The sequence below is a fragment of the Dryas octopetala genome, chromosome 4 (assembly GCF_963921425.1).
Source record: "Dryas octopetala chromosome 4, drDryOcto1.1, whole genome shotgun sequence".
Taxonomy (NCBI): Eukaryota; Viridiplantae; Streptophyta; class Magnoliopsida; order Rosales; family Rosaceae; genus Dryas; species Dryas octopetala.
Genome location: NC_141369.1, coordinates 25,466,001 through 25,482,574, shown reverse-complemented (window position 1 = coordinate 25,482,574; position 16,574 = coordinate 25,466,001). Strand labels below are relative to the sequence as shown.

Sequence of the window (16,574 nt, the reverse complement as noted above, 5' to 3'; positions counted from 1 at the left end):
TACCACCAACACTAACCAAAACCCCATGTACCCATGTGGGTAAAGTTGCTTGTTTTCACTACCCATTGCCATTTGCAACCAAAGCAATCATTCATTAAAGCTCATAATAAATCAATGTGAAGACATTTCAAGATGGTGTAGTCATAAAAAAGTGACTGTGAAACAAGCTCTAAACTTAGACATTTAAAATTTGATAAGTGTGGTTTATGTGGTAAATAAAAATATGAGCCCACATACTATTTAGGATTCTAGGTAGAGGTAGCTTTCCCAGCTAAAACAGTAAAGAGACCTTAATTTCGGAATCAGAATGAATTTCAACTTGCTCACCCTGAAGAACCACATTATAAATTTGGGTGGTAGATAGTGCAAATTTTATGTTGGTTTTCTTGTTCACGAATTTCAATCTCATTATTGAAAATATAATTTTTAAGTGGACTTTATAACCTCATATAATGAAATTGTATTTGAGTTTTATCCAAACAAAAGATAGATAATTGAAAACAAGAGCCAATTGGGAGTGCAGTATCGAGGACAACTCTGAATCTCTATGGAAGATTTTCTAAACAACTTTAACTCTCTATTTAAGATGTGTTTAATTATGGATTTTTTTTCCTTTTTCTTCCTTTTTGGGTGATACAAAAAGTCTTTCTAAATGGGAAAAAACTCAAAAAGATTTCAAAAATTGTGAAAGAGTCATTTAAGATATGCAAAGCCACATCATGCTACCATAATATGCTGACGTGGTATTTTAAATTCAGTCAAATTATAATCCATGTAAAATTATTAATATTTAAATTTTTAATTTTTAAATAATATTCTTATAAAATTGTAGACGCAATATAATTTGAATAAATTGAGAAGTGTGATTTACTTACATGCCAAATGTACGGTGACATACAAAAGTTTTTCCACGCCTACACAATGGGTATGAATCATATTGATGTACATAACAAGGGAAAGTGTGGGCCCAATGCCCAATGCCCAATGCCTAATACCATACTCATATGATTGCTTCATCTCCATGCCCATGCCCCATATCCCAGTACTGGTATTTGCCATCTCTATAAACAGAATTGTTAAAATGTACCAAGTTTGTGTAAGTTCATATTCAAAAACCCTTTTGTCCTACCCAGAAGCCCCAAAGATATCCAACTTTTTAACCATTCCATAAGCCACATTAATCTTTTCCAGACAATGCCAAGAGAAACTCGATTCTTCTAAGCTTCATACTGTTGTTGGCTAACAGAAACAAGGTAGTGAAGAGATTAAAGGCATTTAATTTTCCTTCCCCTTACTTTAATTGGGTTAATTTGGGGATGATATATATAATATAATATGGACCTTACTTTGTGATTTCTTCATTAGTATTTCCAGAAAAAGGTTGCTCCTTTTGAGGTCTGAGCTAAGTAGCTAACATGCCAGCACTTCATCTTTGGGATCCCTCAGATCCTGAAAAAAAGTTTGCACATCACATGGCAAATGGTCATTTGGTCAAAAACGAATAACGTTGTTTTCCTGGTTAACTTATACCTATCAATTCTGACCGACCCCACTATACAAATATATGCAACATATTATGATATATCAGCCACACCTTTAGGATCAGATTTCAGGACTCGGCAAAAACCTGCAGGGTAACAAGACAAGCACTAAACTTATATATGTATAGGTGGGAAAGGAAAATGACTTAATAACGACTAATATAATATCAATCAATCGAATAGATATAAGCACAGCAGGTATGTATGAAGCCAAAGGCTGAAGAATAAAGGTATGTTTATGTCGTCTTGGCCCTTGGAATCCATAAATATATACCAAGCAAAAGAAAATGAAACCAGTGGTGGGTCTCACTCCCTTTAAATCTATCTTCTTGTTATTGTGATGGGTTGATGAGATATGTCTCTTTTAAATCACATACAGTCATTTGCAAATTGCAAATCGGGCTGCTTGTATATGTGTTTGTTTCTTATTATATATCTACAACTAAAGAATATCCATGACCAGGCTTATTACCTATCTGGAGATGTCACAATTCTCAAACCTGAGGTAAGCAGCCTTCTTCATATGAACTAGTTACTAGCATTAGGCATCGGAAAAATGTGTCATTTTTATGCACTATATAAAATCATGTATTTTGTTAAAGAAACATTCACCACCCTAAGATACCATGCATACTCTAACACAAGGCAAAAGAATTCAAAATTTAAAATTTACTGCCAATTTCAATCACATATATATATATATGTGTGTGTGTGTGTGTGTGTGTGTGTGTGTGTGCGTGTGGCAGGATGTCCCAATAATTCTAAGGTGACATATATGCAGTGGGGAGCATAATACTGGTAAAGGCTAAGCATATCTTATTTGAGTGAGTCAATAATAAGGGGATTGTCCTCTTCATTAACAACAGTGGGCACCACAGCAGTTGAAGACATTCGGGCATTGGCACATAAGACAGATTCCTGGGGTAGTACTTGAATGATGTATTTGGTTTGGACCATTTCAACTACACTTAAAACATTGTTTCATGAACAACATATATATCTTCCAGCTGTGTACTACTGACATGGCATAAGATTAGTTGTTATAGCTAAGGAATAAGACAGAAAATAATGCAGTCAGGATCAAGGCTGTCCTCCATAATCTAGGCATGTTAGATCAGTAACTAGTGAAATTTTTTCAATACTCTGCAACACGCAAACAACCCCCAATTTCATTAAGGGATAAACTGCCAAGTGCCAAACAAACAAAGATATTGTAAATGAGCCATAATGATTCACCTCACTTGGCTACAACACGGGAAAAGATACGGCTAGTCTTGCATGATGCTTTGAGCTTGAAAGACTAGCCAGTAGCCACAAAACAAAATAAAATCTTCAACAAGCTATTCCAGTTGAATGCCCAAACCCAGAATAGTCATATCCCCCACAAACTTAGGCGTGAAAAGAAAAGCTTTTGCATTGGTTCGAAACCCTCGCATTTGGGCTATGTTACAACTACAACTGCACTGACCTATAATTGGTTTGGGGACACTCAATCCCTATTTGAGTGCTATTAAGAAGGGGCCTTCGGCCTATAGTCTTTAGCAGCCCTTTAGGGTTATTCCTTAGGTTAACTACATTGGGCAAAATCCAAACCAATGAATCGGATATGGATCGACTATTCTGTCTGGTTTTTAGTTGGGGTTCTTGCAAAAGCCGTGGTGGTTTGAGCCCAAATTAACCTAACAGCTGCAATAGAGGAGTATTGTGACAGAGAATCCAAGAACTCTAAAAAGGAAAAAAAAATATACCCACGAGATTAGCACGCAAGTAGATACTCAAACAGATGAGTAGGTCATCCACATTAGTAACAAGAGAAGAGTATGGTAGCGGTGACAGAAGGGTGGCGAATGCCGAATGTAGAGTGCACGGCAGCAACTTATCTCTGGGAGAGAAAAAGTCAGCGAGTGCAGAATTCAAAGATGTAGATGTTTCCATTAGCAACCAGTGTGTTGTCCAGATAAGATTATAGCTAGCCTAGGTGGCTTCAGTTCTGTGGGTGGAAGGCTACCATAGTCGCCACAGAGGGAGTTACCCTGGCCATTTTGCCTATCTGGAAATTGGTTCAGATAGGCAGTGTTGTTATTCTTGTGGCTCTTTGCTGCATAAAATGTGTCTATTCGTAGAGAATAGAGATACAGAGAGAGCCCTACCATGTTTCACTTGGTTCGCACTTAGCAGAAGATGGACAGTTGAACCTTGCATCATTTGTAAGGCCATGGGAAATAGATAGAAAGGTTAGGAACTAAGGATACTAGTTTTCTTATTGTACAGGTAGCATTTTTCTTCACTACCTCAATGTTTAAACAAAACTTTAAACATTGTGCTTGACAGTATAATTCGTAACTCAAGCATGTATTTGTGCATGCTTGACAGTATAATTCTAACTCAAGCATGTATTCGTAACTCCAGGATTTGGTTAACAGAAAAGCCATCTTTAGACTGGAAGCTCATCTGGTAGTCAAAGTGAAAATTAAACTTATGGATCACATTCCGTGGTAAGACCATAGTGCATGGACTCTCTAACTCCCTAGAAAAGGCTCAATATCAGGTGAAGAAAACAACATGGGGTAACTAAATACTGATTATACCTTCAACCCAGCTATTAGCCTATTGCTGTTTCTCTCTTCCTGGCCTGATAGCCACGACTGTTTTTAAAAATATTTAAAAATAGCCATAAAAAATTCTCTTTTTTTCTCCCCCTTCCTTCATTTTCATAATTCACAACAAAACTGCTCAAATCAGAACCCAAATATGCTCTCATGTCCTGTATGTCTATTGTTACTATATGTGCACTCAATATAGATCTGTATATGTGAATGCATATTGCATGCATGCATAAGCACTATGGATTGCAATGTTTTAATATGTACCTTCATCATTCTGATCAAGTTTCAACTTGCTCTCTAGCCTGAGCACATCCTATCTTACGTAAAGGCTACTATGTTATAATAGTTGTCCTGATGCCACCTATGCAAGGTTCATCTGATCTGAAGCACCAAACTGCTTCTTGAGAAGAGAAAATTTCAAATCAGATAGTTATTGTATGATACACAGAATTTATACTAACCTATCAAGACACCATCTAGGTACTAATCCTTAATACTTGCATATGAATGAGCACACCATCAATCATTAAAAGTAGCAAAAACACCAAAACTTGGAAGAACAGTTTTCCATGAGATCATGAATTCATAGTTTCTTGAGAACATGGTTCAAACTAGTTATAGGCATAAGCAATTTGGAATTGCAAAAGCCTGAGTCTATACTCAAAAAAACATTTAGCTCTCATCCATAACCATATCAGTAGTAGATAACAAAGGACACAAGCTAGTCATTCTGCACACATCCATACTGAAGCACAAGGTTTAAACTTTAAACTAGTCATGAATTAATACATGAATCTATTTAAATCAGCTAAGTCAACAAAGGCATCAAAAATTGAATTATACGCATAGTAGTCCACGAGTAACAAATACCAATATAACCCAAATTACTAAATTAGTTAAACAGCAAGCAAGCTTATCTGAACTACTTATTCTCATTGCCAAAAGGCGACAACAACGAGTAACAACGTTTAAGCTCGTAACAATCCCTTTCACTATCTTTGTCACAAAATATTAGGAAAAAGGAAAACTTTTTACTTTGCAACATTCAATGGCACATCAATCGAATTAGCAAGCCAGGTACATTGTCCAAAAATCAAATCTCACCTAACAAAGAGCCTAAGTTTGTCTCGAGAGACGCTTCCTGAGTTTCCTGTACTTGTGCTTGTTCATCTTCCTCTTCCTCTTCTTCTTCACGCTATCAGCCCAGACCTTCCGCGAATCATCAAGCTCCACGTCCTCGGCCTCAGATGAGACCAACCCAGATGAGGGAATCGGGTTTAAACAAATCCCAAATGGGAAGCTTGGGAAAATCTGTGAGAAACGATGGGAGGTAAAGTTCTCTGTTTTAGGTATAACCAGTAATGGGCTTGGATTTAGGATTTGATGAGGGTCTGGTTTGGTTTGGTTGAGATGAGGTTGGTGAAAAACAAGAGGTGGTGTGAGATTTGGCGCTGGACAGTCGCGTGAAGCGGTGATTAGTCTTGTGGGTTGTGATCTTCGGAGGAGCTTTTGGAGCGTTGAAGCCATTGCAGCCTTGAGGAGTGTACAGTGATCGAGCGGTGGCTTCTGTAATAGTCTCGAGGACTGTACATATGGTTTTTTTTTTTTTTTTTTAACAGTTTGAGGGCAAAATAGGGTTTTTGGAAACGTTTTATAAATGGGGGTGGAAAAAGCAATTTAAAGAGCCCTAATGAATAAGTTATTTATACTTACACTCTTTAAGATTTATAATTTTTTTACATACATCTTATGGAGTTTTAAAAATTACACATACACTTTCTGAGATTTCAAAACTATTATGTATAACTATTATAAGAGAAAATATTAAATAAATTACAAAGAAAATATTTATATTTAAGTTTAATTTTATACTTTGAGTAATTTTAGAGGCTGCTATTTGCACACTTTTTTTTTTTTTGCACACCCTTTCTGAAAAAAAAACACTCAAGAAAAAAGACCACTTTGGCCCTCCCCTCACCCACACACCTCATTTTCATCTCCCCCGTACACACCCCATTCTTATCTCCATTTTTTCTTTTTCTTTTTTCTTCTTCATTGTCTGAGTTGATGGGGTCACTCTGCCGCCAACCTTGGCCACGCCTGCCATCGCTGGCCACCTCCCCGCGAGCAGAGACCACCAACAGCTGCTAACCCAATCTACTAGCTTGCGCGCACCTCGTCTTCGCAACCGCCTGCGCGTAACACCTAGCCTCCATGAGCTTGTTGTCCTCCCACACGCTGCTACACCTCCGCTCGCAGCACCTCGTCTTCCACCTCGAAGCCCAGAACCAGGCCCACACTGGCTCCAACTCCAGCCTTTGCATAGCGCCGACTACTCAGCCTCTCGGGTCACCACCTCCCCGCAACACCTCTCCTTCTCTTTGGCAGACAACTACCGAACATCCACCATTAAAAAAAAATGCAGTTCGGCAAGTTCGGCGGACCAGTGCCGAACCTGCCGAATTGCAATTTTTTTTAAATGGTGTTCGGAGGGGAGGAGAGAGAGGGATGGTGGTGCTGCGGAAGAAGAGAGAGAGATAGGAAGGTGGTGTTGTGGGGAGGAGAGAGAAAATGAAGTGGTCGGTGAGGGAATAGGAGAGGGAGGGAGGGCGATGGGTTGTTTTTTTTTTTTTTTGTTTGAGTTGATGGGGGTGTGGTGGGTGAAGGAGTGTGTTGTGGTGGGAAATTTTTTGAAATGTATAAAATATGGGTATTAGGGTAATTGGAGGGGTGTGTTAAAGAGAAATTTAAAATTTTAGTAGAAGATAGGAAGTATGTAGGAGAAAAGTGTGTGCAAAAAGAAAAAAAAGAGTGTGCAAATAACAACACTCTAATTTTATTAGGTTATTTTATTTATTTTTTATCTCATTATAGGATTATGTGTAATAATTTTAAAATTTTAGAAAATATATGTATAATTTTTCAAACTTTTAAGAGTGAATGTTAAAAGAGTCTCACTCTTAAAAGAGTATAAATCTCAGGAGCGTAGTAAATAACTCCAATCTGAATATCTTTGACACGATGCTACAGCGCGTCTCTTGTTCCAAGAGTTTGTAAATGAGCCACGGAAGAGGAAATCTGAAAGGCGGTTCACCTTCTTAGTTAGAGCTTAAATGAACGACGTCGTCGGGTTTCGAAATTCTCACCCAAATTCTTTGTCCGGTTACCCGGTTCTGCCAACTCGCCGATAACGTACGTAAGCCTCTCTGGCTCTCTCTCTCTCTCTCTCTCTCTCTCTCTCTCTCTCTCTCTCCAGGTTATGCTTTCATGGCTTTAGGCTTTGTTTGGTTCGCGTGAAAACTGAGGAACGGAGCGAAATAAAAGATGAAAAAACTAAAATTTGAACGTTTTGCTTTTGATTGGCCCATTTTAGTAGTGTTGGTAAGTTCAGTTCCGAATGACTATCTTGTTTTTAGTTTAAATTTTTCTATATTGTCCAAGAAACCAAACGGAGCGCTAGGGTTTATGTAGAGAATGCTAAATTGATTCTTTGATTTTAACCGCTCTTCGCCATGGAAATTATATAATCGCCTTACTTTATATAGATTGTGGACTTAGGGTTTCTGTATTTGTGTTTATGTGTTTCATGTCTCTTCAGTAGTATAGTCTTGGCGTTTCTTTGGTTTGATCACGGTGTTTAAAACCCCAAGTCATTAAAGATATTGATCCAACACAATGCAGTTTTTTTTGTTAGTTAATTTCTTCAAGATATGTTGATCAATGTGGTTGCCCTCTCAGAAATGAGGTGTTGGACCCAGAATCCTTGCATTTGAACATATCAATGCTAGAAAAGGTGTACAAGGTGTGCGCATGTTGATTACTTGGCAGAGAAGAAGATTTGCTCGAGTAGAAGTGTTGTCGTGGCATATCTGGTAAGAAAGTACATTTATGTTTTGAAATTGCTTTGAGAGTGGCACAGTTTCATTAGCCCGTTTGCTGATCAATGTTCTAATCATTCTCCATCTACATTTTAAAATCATATGTTTTTTTTTTTAATGTAGTTTCCTTGTGTGGTGCAGTTGCCTTCCAGTTGTTATGTCAGAAGTTACAAAGGATTTTGTTGGTTCGAGAGAACACGGTAAAGTAGGACCAGACTACTTTGGTTACTATACAAGTGAAGTGATAGAGTTGTTATCGCATGTAGAAAACTTTTCACCTCTTGCTTCCAAATCCTATGATCTATCTCAAAGCAGATGTGTGGAGGTTAGAGGCAAGGATACGATTGAGCATAGTTACGGTATTTCTGGTTATTTATTTAGTAACAGCATAGGAACTGGGCTTTCAGATTTCAAAAAAGAAAGATTGAAGTTATTGCTCAGGCAGGGTGTGAATTTTCTTTCACCAGAAGTTGATGAGGTATGTTGGGATGCCTAATCTTCTTTTGCCTTTAAATGGGTGCTTAGAACTAAATCAACTATGATTATAGATTCATGATTTGAATTATATAAAATGACTTTGGTTTTTGTGCTTGATTCTTGTCAAACAATCAATAAATATGCCATGATATTGAATGTATCCTTGAGTTGTAGTGATATGGTGGTACATGCTGTAATGTAATTGAAAATGTTTCTTTTACTGAGTGTTGTGTGTATTTACCAAGAGATTCGTTTGCTTTAGAATGTAATTAGTTCTTGCATTCACATTTTGTATGGATCATGTATATCTTTATATATTAAACAATTGTTGATTTGATTTCATATGTTTCACATTTGATGCATATGTTTGTCCAAGCCTGTGAGTTCAACTATGGTTCTTTAGAATCTTTACTCTGCAGTAACCATATGTGTAAATGCAGATGTTGAAACCTGTTGTAGCTATGAGCCGGTTAAAATCACAGATAAAGAGCAGAAAATGTCTGTCGTCTTCAAGAGGTGCAGCAGCTGATGTTGATGGAGGGAAACCTCCCTCTAAGAGACTAAAGAGATCTTCTTCGTTCTCTTCAACCAGCCTCCCTGCACTTTCTAGTCCTACCAATCCCGAGTCTAACATAGAGGTTATATTTCATTCTGTTGCTTTGTCGTTGTTTTTATGTTCAGATTTTCCATATTGGTGTTGATTTAACCTTTTTCTATTTTAATGCAATTGAAAATGTTTAGTGAAAACAGACATTTTATTGAATATGCTAATAAGGGGCAACATTTTCCTTTAATGTGTCAGCATGTAGTTTGGATGCTCAAATTAGTTAACATAGAGACTTCTATGGGGATGGATACCTCCTCGTAGATCTATTTAAATTTTATGTTTTTGTTACCTTTACTTTTTAGCTAATACAGAAGAATTATTTCTTCTCTCCTCTTATTTACATTTTTTCCGGTAGGATAATTTAGTTGTTATATGCCTTTTATTATGTGTTGCACAACCCAAGCTTAAAATGGTGCAACCATACTTGCTGTCACTGGGTTTTGTACGGGACCTTGTTGTGTAGAAATTTATGGTTGAACTTTTCTAATGTTGTTTAGAACTGTGCTCATGGCCACACTACAGAAACGGCTAGGTTGGTAGCTGGTCCAGAGGAGCCAAAGGTGACTAACATTCTCCTTATTGTCTTTCTATCTGTTGGATTGTGTCACCTTCATGTGTGCACTTGTTCAAACACATGACTCGGTTCTCTTTCCCCAGTCTAGATGTAATGTTTGCAAACTGACTTACAAACAGGAAAGGGAGTCACATTTAGGTTCAGCCTTGGCTTCTGAGAAAGAGAACGGGGAGGTGAGAACTGTTAAGTTTTTGGGTTAAAACTAGATTGGTAGCTGTCGATTGCTATGCATTCTTGCATTAATTTATGGCATTGGATGGAAGATAAAGGCAAGACGTGATCCCTATCTCTCTCTCTCTCTCTCTCTCTCTCTCTCTCTCTTCCCCCAACCCTCTCCACACACAAACACACACATTTAGATCAAGATGAACTAGTAAACTTCTTTAACTCAAGAAGACATAGAAAGTAGGATGCAGACGTGAAGGGGTTTGTGTTTTCTGTAGCAATTGTATGTATGTCTGTTTGCAACTTACTGATGGGTGACTTTATATTGTATCATAATTCTACTCTCCAGGTTGATGATGATTTGCAATTCCTTATAGAGAATGATGGCTTGCTGGTTGAGGAGACAGTGAAAAAATATTCTGATGAAATATCTTCAACAGTAATTATCTGAAATTCTTTATTTTCTAGTACTATTGTTTTCATTCATATAGTTATATCACAACTCACATCAATAGTATGATTTTGAGCTTTTTAAAGTTTTCTACATTACAATGACGTATGTCTGAACTGAAGTCTTGTCTGTTTTTCAGCTCGGGCACATCGAGCAGCAGCTTGAAAAATTTCTTGATATTGTGATGTCCACATCCAGGTATTTTTGAATAATACTCTCAGAGTTGATATCAGCAAGGACAACATTTAATTGTACATATTCGTTGAAAACATTGGGCCTCAGGATCTAATGCTTCTTTAGGAATCGGGAATTAGATGATTGAGATCAAATCGCTATACGTGAAAATTTCTGTGGAATTTCTGATGTAGATCTTAACAAAGTTATGTGAGTTAGATTGTTATGTGTTTTTAGAATGCCTACTGTTAAGAATGAGGCCAATACTGGAAATAGTTTTTGTTTGTTAAATTTGTGAGAACAAGGAAGATTGGTTGGCAAAATGAAGGGTTCACCCCTACAAGGCAATCATGGTTAAATATAATAATAAATTACTCATAAACCCATTTTTTGAAAGATTTTTAACTAGAAACCCAGCAAAAAAAATTAAGTTACCAGTCCAATCTATCTGTGTACGCAGATGCGGAGCAGAAAAACTACACTACCGAGCGCCCAACAGGTCATCGAGGGCTCGGAAGCCTATCGAGCGCTCGGTGCATACAGATGCAGTTACTTGCAGATGCATCTTTTTGCTTGCAGATGCGGGTTGCATCTGCAAGCGTTGAGCGCTCGGCAATGCCCACCGAGCGCTCGGTAGATGCTTCATCGAGCGCTCTGTGGACAGTCTGCGTTTTTACTAAAGTTGGGGTTTAGCTTAATTTTCATTCTCATTTTGGGTATCTTATTAGATGACCCTAAATATAATTCCATTAAATTTATCTTTGCTTGTAACTTTAATTTCCAGGCCTATGACGGTTCCTGAGAAGCACAAGCTTGGAAAGCTGATTCAGAAGTTACCAACGAAAAATATTGATCGTGTTGTGGAAATTATCCAGCATAGCAAAGCTGCTTATACAAATTCCTCCAATGAAATTTTTGTGGATCTTGAGAAAGAGGTAACATGAAGATGCACATTTATATGGTTTGTGTACTAATATAGAATTTCAATTCCTTTCTCAAGTTGTGTAATTTACTTGCAGAGTAATGTCACACTTTGGAGATTGTATTATTACGTTCAAGCAGTTGAGGAAGCTAGAAGGCTAGCCAAGTAGCTCAATCTTAGATGGTCATTCTGTCCCACCCGCATACGATTGAGTATTTTAGAGAAGGCTGCTAATGGTTCTACCTTTTGCACATAATCTGACTGGTATATTTGATGAGTTTGACCGTTATGGCTGAGAAGTGCAATCTTTTCGGAGCACCTCAATGGTTCGGATGGATGCAAGATGGAGACTTTTGATGCACAATTGGCTGCACGCTCTGCACAGTATAGGTTGGAAGCACATTGTACATCTTATACTGTATATTGACAACACAAAGTTACGAAATTTTGGCACTCATTGTAAAATTCTATCTCGAGTCTGAGTTGTTAAATCTGAGTTCAACATGAGCCAATATATCTTGAATGTCTTAATTGCTGAGATCCGTTTTGTAACATTATACTTTTTGTTGTTTAAATCTGAAAGAGGAGATAGAGAAGGAGAGGAGCAAGAAAAAATTATTTAAAAATAGCCAAATGGGGTACTTATTGTCTTGGGTAGTGCGACTACTGGCGTGTTGGATTTTGCTACTACTACATCAAAAAATTCAGATTATTGCATCAGCTTTTTTATCGAAATTCAGAACAAACACATTTCAAGGAGCAGTGTAAGGAAAAATCTAGACCTATTATAAAAGTAGGGCGATAATTTTGTAAAGTAGAATGTAATCAAATGAGAATGATAATTGCATTGGACCGATTAAATGTAATAAACATGATATAGGCCATGCTGTTTGTCAACATACTAGAAAATACAGGAGGTAATCTATAAAAACTTTAAATCCCTAATAAAAATTTCTTATCAAAGAAGGAAATATAAGTAAACGGGAAAAAAAGGTACGGGACTGCCAAGATCCTCTCCCTACACTAAGCACCAATCATGAAGAGTTCATATCAACTATTGAAGAAAAATCTTGTTAAATTTAAAAGCCACGCCTTGGTCGTTCTTCAGCAACATTTACTCTGATTGATCTGCCATCCAAACTCTGCACACCCAACCCAAATACAAAACAAAATCAGGGTCTTTGTTAATTCACAGAATCTGGCAGGAAACATAAATCCAAATCAAAAGGCAAATCAGTTGCAAGGTGACTTCATTCGAGTCTAAACACACAAGCCTAGGGATGAATAACTATATTAAACAGTAGAAAGTTCATGGCTCTTCCCTTTTATGAATGGTGGGATTGAGCCCCGCAAAGGAAGTTCCATAACTCCCTTGTCTCAAAGGTCAAATGATAACTTCTACACCAACAATGATTCTGAAATAAAATTAAGCTATTGTAGCCTAATGAGTAGGTAATGGACTGAGTATTATCCTAAAATCTACGTCATTCTCAGTTTCTCTGCATACTCTACACTGGGAGGAAAAGAAGTTTCAACATTCAATGAAACAAGGTAAGTCTATAACCTGGCCATCAAGAGCAGCAATGGCATCACCCAATTCTGTCTCACTAGACATCGTAACAAAACCAAACCCGCGTGAACGCCCTGTTTCACGGTCATAAACAACCCGGGCACTCACCACCTTTCCATGTTCACTGAAAACCTCCTCCAAACGAGAATCATCCACCTGCCACGGCAGGTTACCAACATAGATTCTGAAAGAAGGTTCATTCAATCCTCGAGGAGGTCTCTCAGGACGTGACCCTCTAGGAGCAGCCTTGTTTACAGTCAAAAGCCTTCCACCTACATCCTGTGTAAGAACAAATGCAACTCTCAAACACGGTTTATATGAGAGTTTGAAATTTAACAAGTGTGCTCATTAGCACATTTGCATGAAAATAGTTCATCCAGGATTTTTTTCAATAAACTCACTCCTCTGGTGGATTTGGCGAGTTAAACAAGTGATGTAAAGGTGCATGAAATGAAGCCCCTCAATTGTTAATTGATTAAATCAATGTAATGTCACTTTGTAATAGGACCCCAAGTATCAACATGCATGCTTTTTTTCTATATTCTACTCCCTAAATTTCAGAATGTTAACAAAGGAATTTGCAACTTACATAACGGTGGAACATCTCTACAGCCTTCTCAGCTTCTTCAACAGTACTCATAGTCACAAACCCAAAACCTCTACTCTGATCTGTTTCCCTATTGTAAATTACCTAGTAATTGGAAAGAGAAAACACAACACAATGTGACAATACATCCAATGTTGCAATTTAAGTGCAAAGCACACACAGAGCAACAAAGACACAAAATTTACCTCAGCAATCTCAACAACCCCAGCCTCATTAAAGATATTAGCAAGTTTCTCACTATCAATATCAAAAGGCAGATTGCCCACATAGAGCTTGGCCTCTTCAGGTGGCTCAGGATAGTATTCTTCTTCACCACCCGCGACAACCCCATCCCCAGAACTCTCTTCTCCCTCAGAAAGAGCACTCGGCTCTAATCCCTCCTCTGTGTTCTCGACCCCTTCACTCTCAGAATCCAAACCCTCTTCTTTTACCTCTACTTCTGGTTGAGCCCAATTCGAGGTCTGAGCCACATGGAAAGGTAAAGACTTGTGTTTGAGAGAGACCCATGAAGGGAGAGAAGGCGTTAATGAGCATGAGAGGTGGGAGAGCTTGTTGGGTTTTGAGGGAAGCGAAAGAAATGGGGATTGGTTTTTGGGGGTGAAGAGGGTTGGTACAGAGGCTAGACAAGTTTCAGCTATCGATAATGGCTTCAAAAAACCAGTGCTTGCGGAAGACATGGTTGGAGCGAGAAGAGAGGGAGAGAGATAGAGAGGGACAGAGAGGATAAGGAATGAGAGAAGAGATTGTTTGGGTTACATTAGGTGAAGATGGTCCAAAGATTTGCAGGTGAGGTGAAGATATTTTTAATTTTGAGGAAAACAAAGTTGTGAAACAAATAAACGTTTCGGTACTGTCCACATATATCAGAAACGTGCCCAAGGCCAAATGGCCGAAAACAATATAGGAATTTATTTACTTGCAACATATCGAAACGTTTCAAGCTCTTTCAGACCCACTCTGACCTAGTGGCATTGCTTAGCATTATAATGCTAACATTATGAGGTAAAATTCTGAAGCACAATGACATTCCTATATATCCTTTGGCCGTTACTAGTGAATTTTGAAAATTTGTACTCAACTCTTACATTAGTTTTTTTCTTTCTTTCAAGTTCTGCTACATTATTTCTTTTGGGGCAAATTCTGCTACATTTTTAAGTGGTTCTTACTTCAGTGCACTAAAAACCCATTGTACCCTGACCTGGCACAAGTTTCATTTCAGCTCTCCACATTCAACTTGGCAATCTCACAAGTTTACAACAACAAATCTAATACACACAAGCATGCTGATGCTGAAACACATAGAGCCTCATCATTTTCTAATCATTCATATACAGGTTTGAAGTTCTTGTAAGCTATCACTGCATAAAAGGGGTCTGACCCAGACATCAATCCCATCAAACTCATGAACCAACCCAATGGTGATTTATTGTTTGAAGCACCACTAGCATTTGGTAATTTCCTTATTATTTCAGCTTGTGTGAACCCTTCCACAGATTGAAAGTATTGCACAACCAATTGTGTCCTGCTGTATGCAGTCCCATCTCTCCATGCCCCTATGGCTTTCTCATAAAACAATCGATTGCTAAAGCTCACAATGAACACCCCTCCTGGCCTTAGAACCCGAAACACCTCTGCAAACACCTGCAAATACATGATAATTATGTTTTTTTCCCACTCAATAAGGTGTATATACTATGTATACATATATATAACCACATAATGTAACAAAAAATAAAAAGGCACCATCCATATTCTAACCTTCTCAGGCTGTTGAAGATACTGCACACTAACTGTGCACAACACTGCATCAAAACTGCAGCTCTCCAACTCAAGCTTCTGATCCTGATTGAGATCCTTGACAAAAAAATAGTCCAGCCGAGGGTTCTTGGCAAGCTCTTGAGCATTTAGCCCATGCCCCACTACCCTTTTGTAGCTAACCTCTTTGGGTAAATGGCTGACCCATGAGCTCATAAGGTCAAGAATCTCTGAATTAGGCCTCAATCTCTCTCTGTAGAGATTGGTCAATGTGGAAATAAAGGTATCATCAACATGGGTCACAAAGCGTGGATAGGCATAGAATTCTCTGTCAGGGTAAGTGTTGAGTTTGGTTCTACCCTCTTGGGGGAGAACAAGACGCTTGATTTTGCCTGCTGGGGATTGTTTGGTTTCATTGTTGTCACTTGAAGTGTTGCATGAAATTCTTGATGGAAGAGTTTTGGTTTTGATTAGAGAAGAGATCTGTGGTGGGTTGCTTGTCATAGATGGATGCCATGGCTTGAGGTTTGGGTGAATGGTGACCATGTCTTTGATTTTTTGAAGATTTTGAGGTGTACTTTCTATGTGCCACTGTGCCACAGATACATGTAGTGGAACTGTGGAAGACAACTTGTTAATGGTAGATTGGTAAGGAGTCTAGTGACTTGGCTCCCAATTTGGGCCTGAAGATCGTTATACTTAATGGGGCCCATGATGGGCTGAACTTTTCTGGATGGACACATACAAGGGACAAATGGGCCGGACGCTAACCTGTCTTATTGGGTCATGGGTTTGATGCCCAATTCTGTGGACCGAATGTATGCTATAATGCCTGTTAAGAAATTGAGGGGGATAAAAGAGAGGGAAAAAATTTCGTGTATATTTTAAAAAGTGTTTCTGTTTAATAAAAGTAAGACGTACAGGTACCATAAGAAAACAACAAAGAGACATATCAGTTTGTTTGTTTGTTTCTTATCGTTTGTGACTCATATTGATCCCCAGGCCCCAAATAAAAGACAAAGAATAATTATAAGTTGTCTGCTCAAAGGCTCAAAGCCTCAAACGTGCAATGCGGTTTTGTTCGTTGAGTCAAATTTTGTCATTAACAAGTATAATTAGCAAATAAATATATTTTTATAGTAGCATATAGGTTCAATGTAGCATAAAGTGTTACCCTATGCATGTCTTCGTCTGAAATTCTTTTTGTCCTTCCTTATCAGTTATCCCTGTAAGGAGAGATCTAACAC

At 38.1% G+C, this 16,574-nt stretch overlaps 4 protein-coding genes and 1 long non-coding RNA gene across 10 annotated transcripts; 1 reads left to right on the top strand and 4 right to left on the bottom strand.

The window, feature by feature from the left end:
- Positions 1-895: 895 nt before the first annotated feature.
- Positions 896-4,545, bottom strand: LOC147288838 (uncharacterized). The gene is made up of 3 exons (XR_015122011.1): positions 4,412-4,545; positions 1,531-1,627; positions 896-1,449 (listed from the first exon to the last, which is right to left on the bottom strand). It is a non-coding gene; the product is annotated as an uncharacterized LOC147288838 (long non-coding RNA).
- Positions 4,546-5,263: 718 nt separating this feature from the next.
- LOC147288837 (uncharacterized) lies at positions 5,264-5,674 on the bottom strand. Its single transcript, XM_086241049.1, has one exon. It carries the CDS (start codon positions 5,672-5,674, stop codon positions 5,264-5,266), a length of 411 nt encoding a protein of 136 aa, XP_086097175.1.
- Positions 5,675-7,166: 1,492 nt separating this feature from the next.
- On the top strand, positions 7,167-11,880 carry LOC147288836 (bromodomain testis-specific protein). 6 transcript variants are annotated; one of them, XM_086242685.1, is made up of 10 exons: positions 7,167-7,339; positions 7,886-8,019; positions 8,167-8,503; positions 8,943-9,140; positions 9,607-9,669; positions 9,767-9,856; positions 10,198-10,287; positions 10,439-10,497; positions 11,258-11,408; positions 11,493-11,880. In XM_086242685.1, the coding sequence occupies exons 2-10, from the start codon at positions 7,958-7,960 to the stop codon at positions 11,562-11,564; spliced, it is 1,122 nt and encodes a 373-aa protein (XP_086098811.1). In that variant the 5' UTR covers positions 7,167-7,339; positions 7,886-7,957; the 3' UTR covers positions 11,565-11,880. The 6 variants fall into 6 exon arrangements, with proteins under 6 accessions (XP_086098811.1, XP_086098813.1, XP_086098812.1 ...); XM_086242687.1 differs by having other exon boundaries at positions 7,167-7,343; XM_086242686.1 differs by having other exon boundaries at positions 7,167-7,528.
- A 337-nt stretch (positions 11,881-12,217) lies between these two features.
- LOC147288835 (28 kDa ribonucleoprotein, chloroplastic-like) lies at positions 12,218-14,374 on the bottom strand. The gene is made up of 4 exons (XM_086242691.1): positions 13,758-14,374; positions 13,555-13,656; positions 12,960-13,244; positions 12,218-12,537 (listed from the first exon to the last, which is right to left on the bottom strand). Exons 1-4 carry the CDS (start codon positions 14,247-14,249, stop codon positions 12,475-12,477), a joined length of 942 nt encoding a protein of 313 aa, XP_086098817.1. The 5' UTR covers positions 14,250-14,374; the 3' UTR covers positions 12,218-12,474.
- A 369-nt stretch (positions 14,375-14,743) lies between these two features.
- On the bottom strand, positions 14,744-15,945 carry LOC147288834 (S-adenosyl-L-methionine-dependent methyltransferases superfamily protein). The gene is made up of 2 exons (XM_086242692.1): positions 15,331-15,945; positions 14,744-15,213 (listed from the first exon to the last, which is right to left on the bottom strand). The coding sequence occupies exons 1-2, from the start codon at positions 15,871-15,873 to the stop codon at positions 14,893-14,895; spliced, it is 864 nt and encodes a 287-aa protein (XP_086098818.1). The 5' UTR covers positions 15,874-15,945; the 3' UTR covers positions 14,744-14,892.
- Positions 15,946-16,574: the final 629 nt, after the last annotated feature.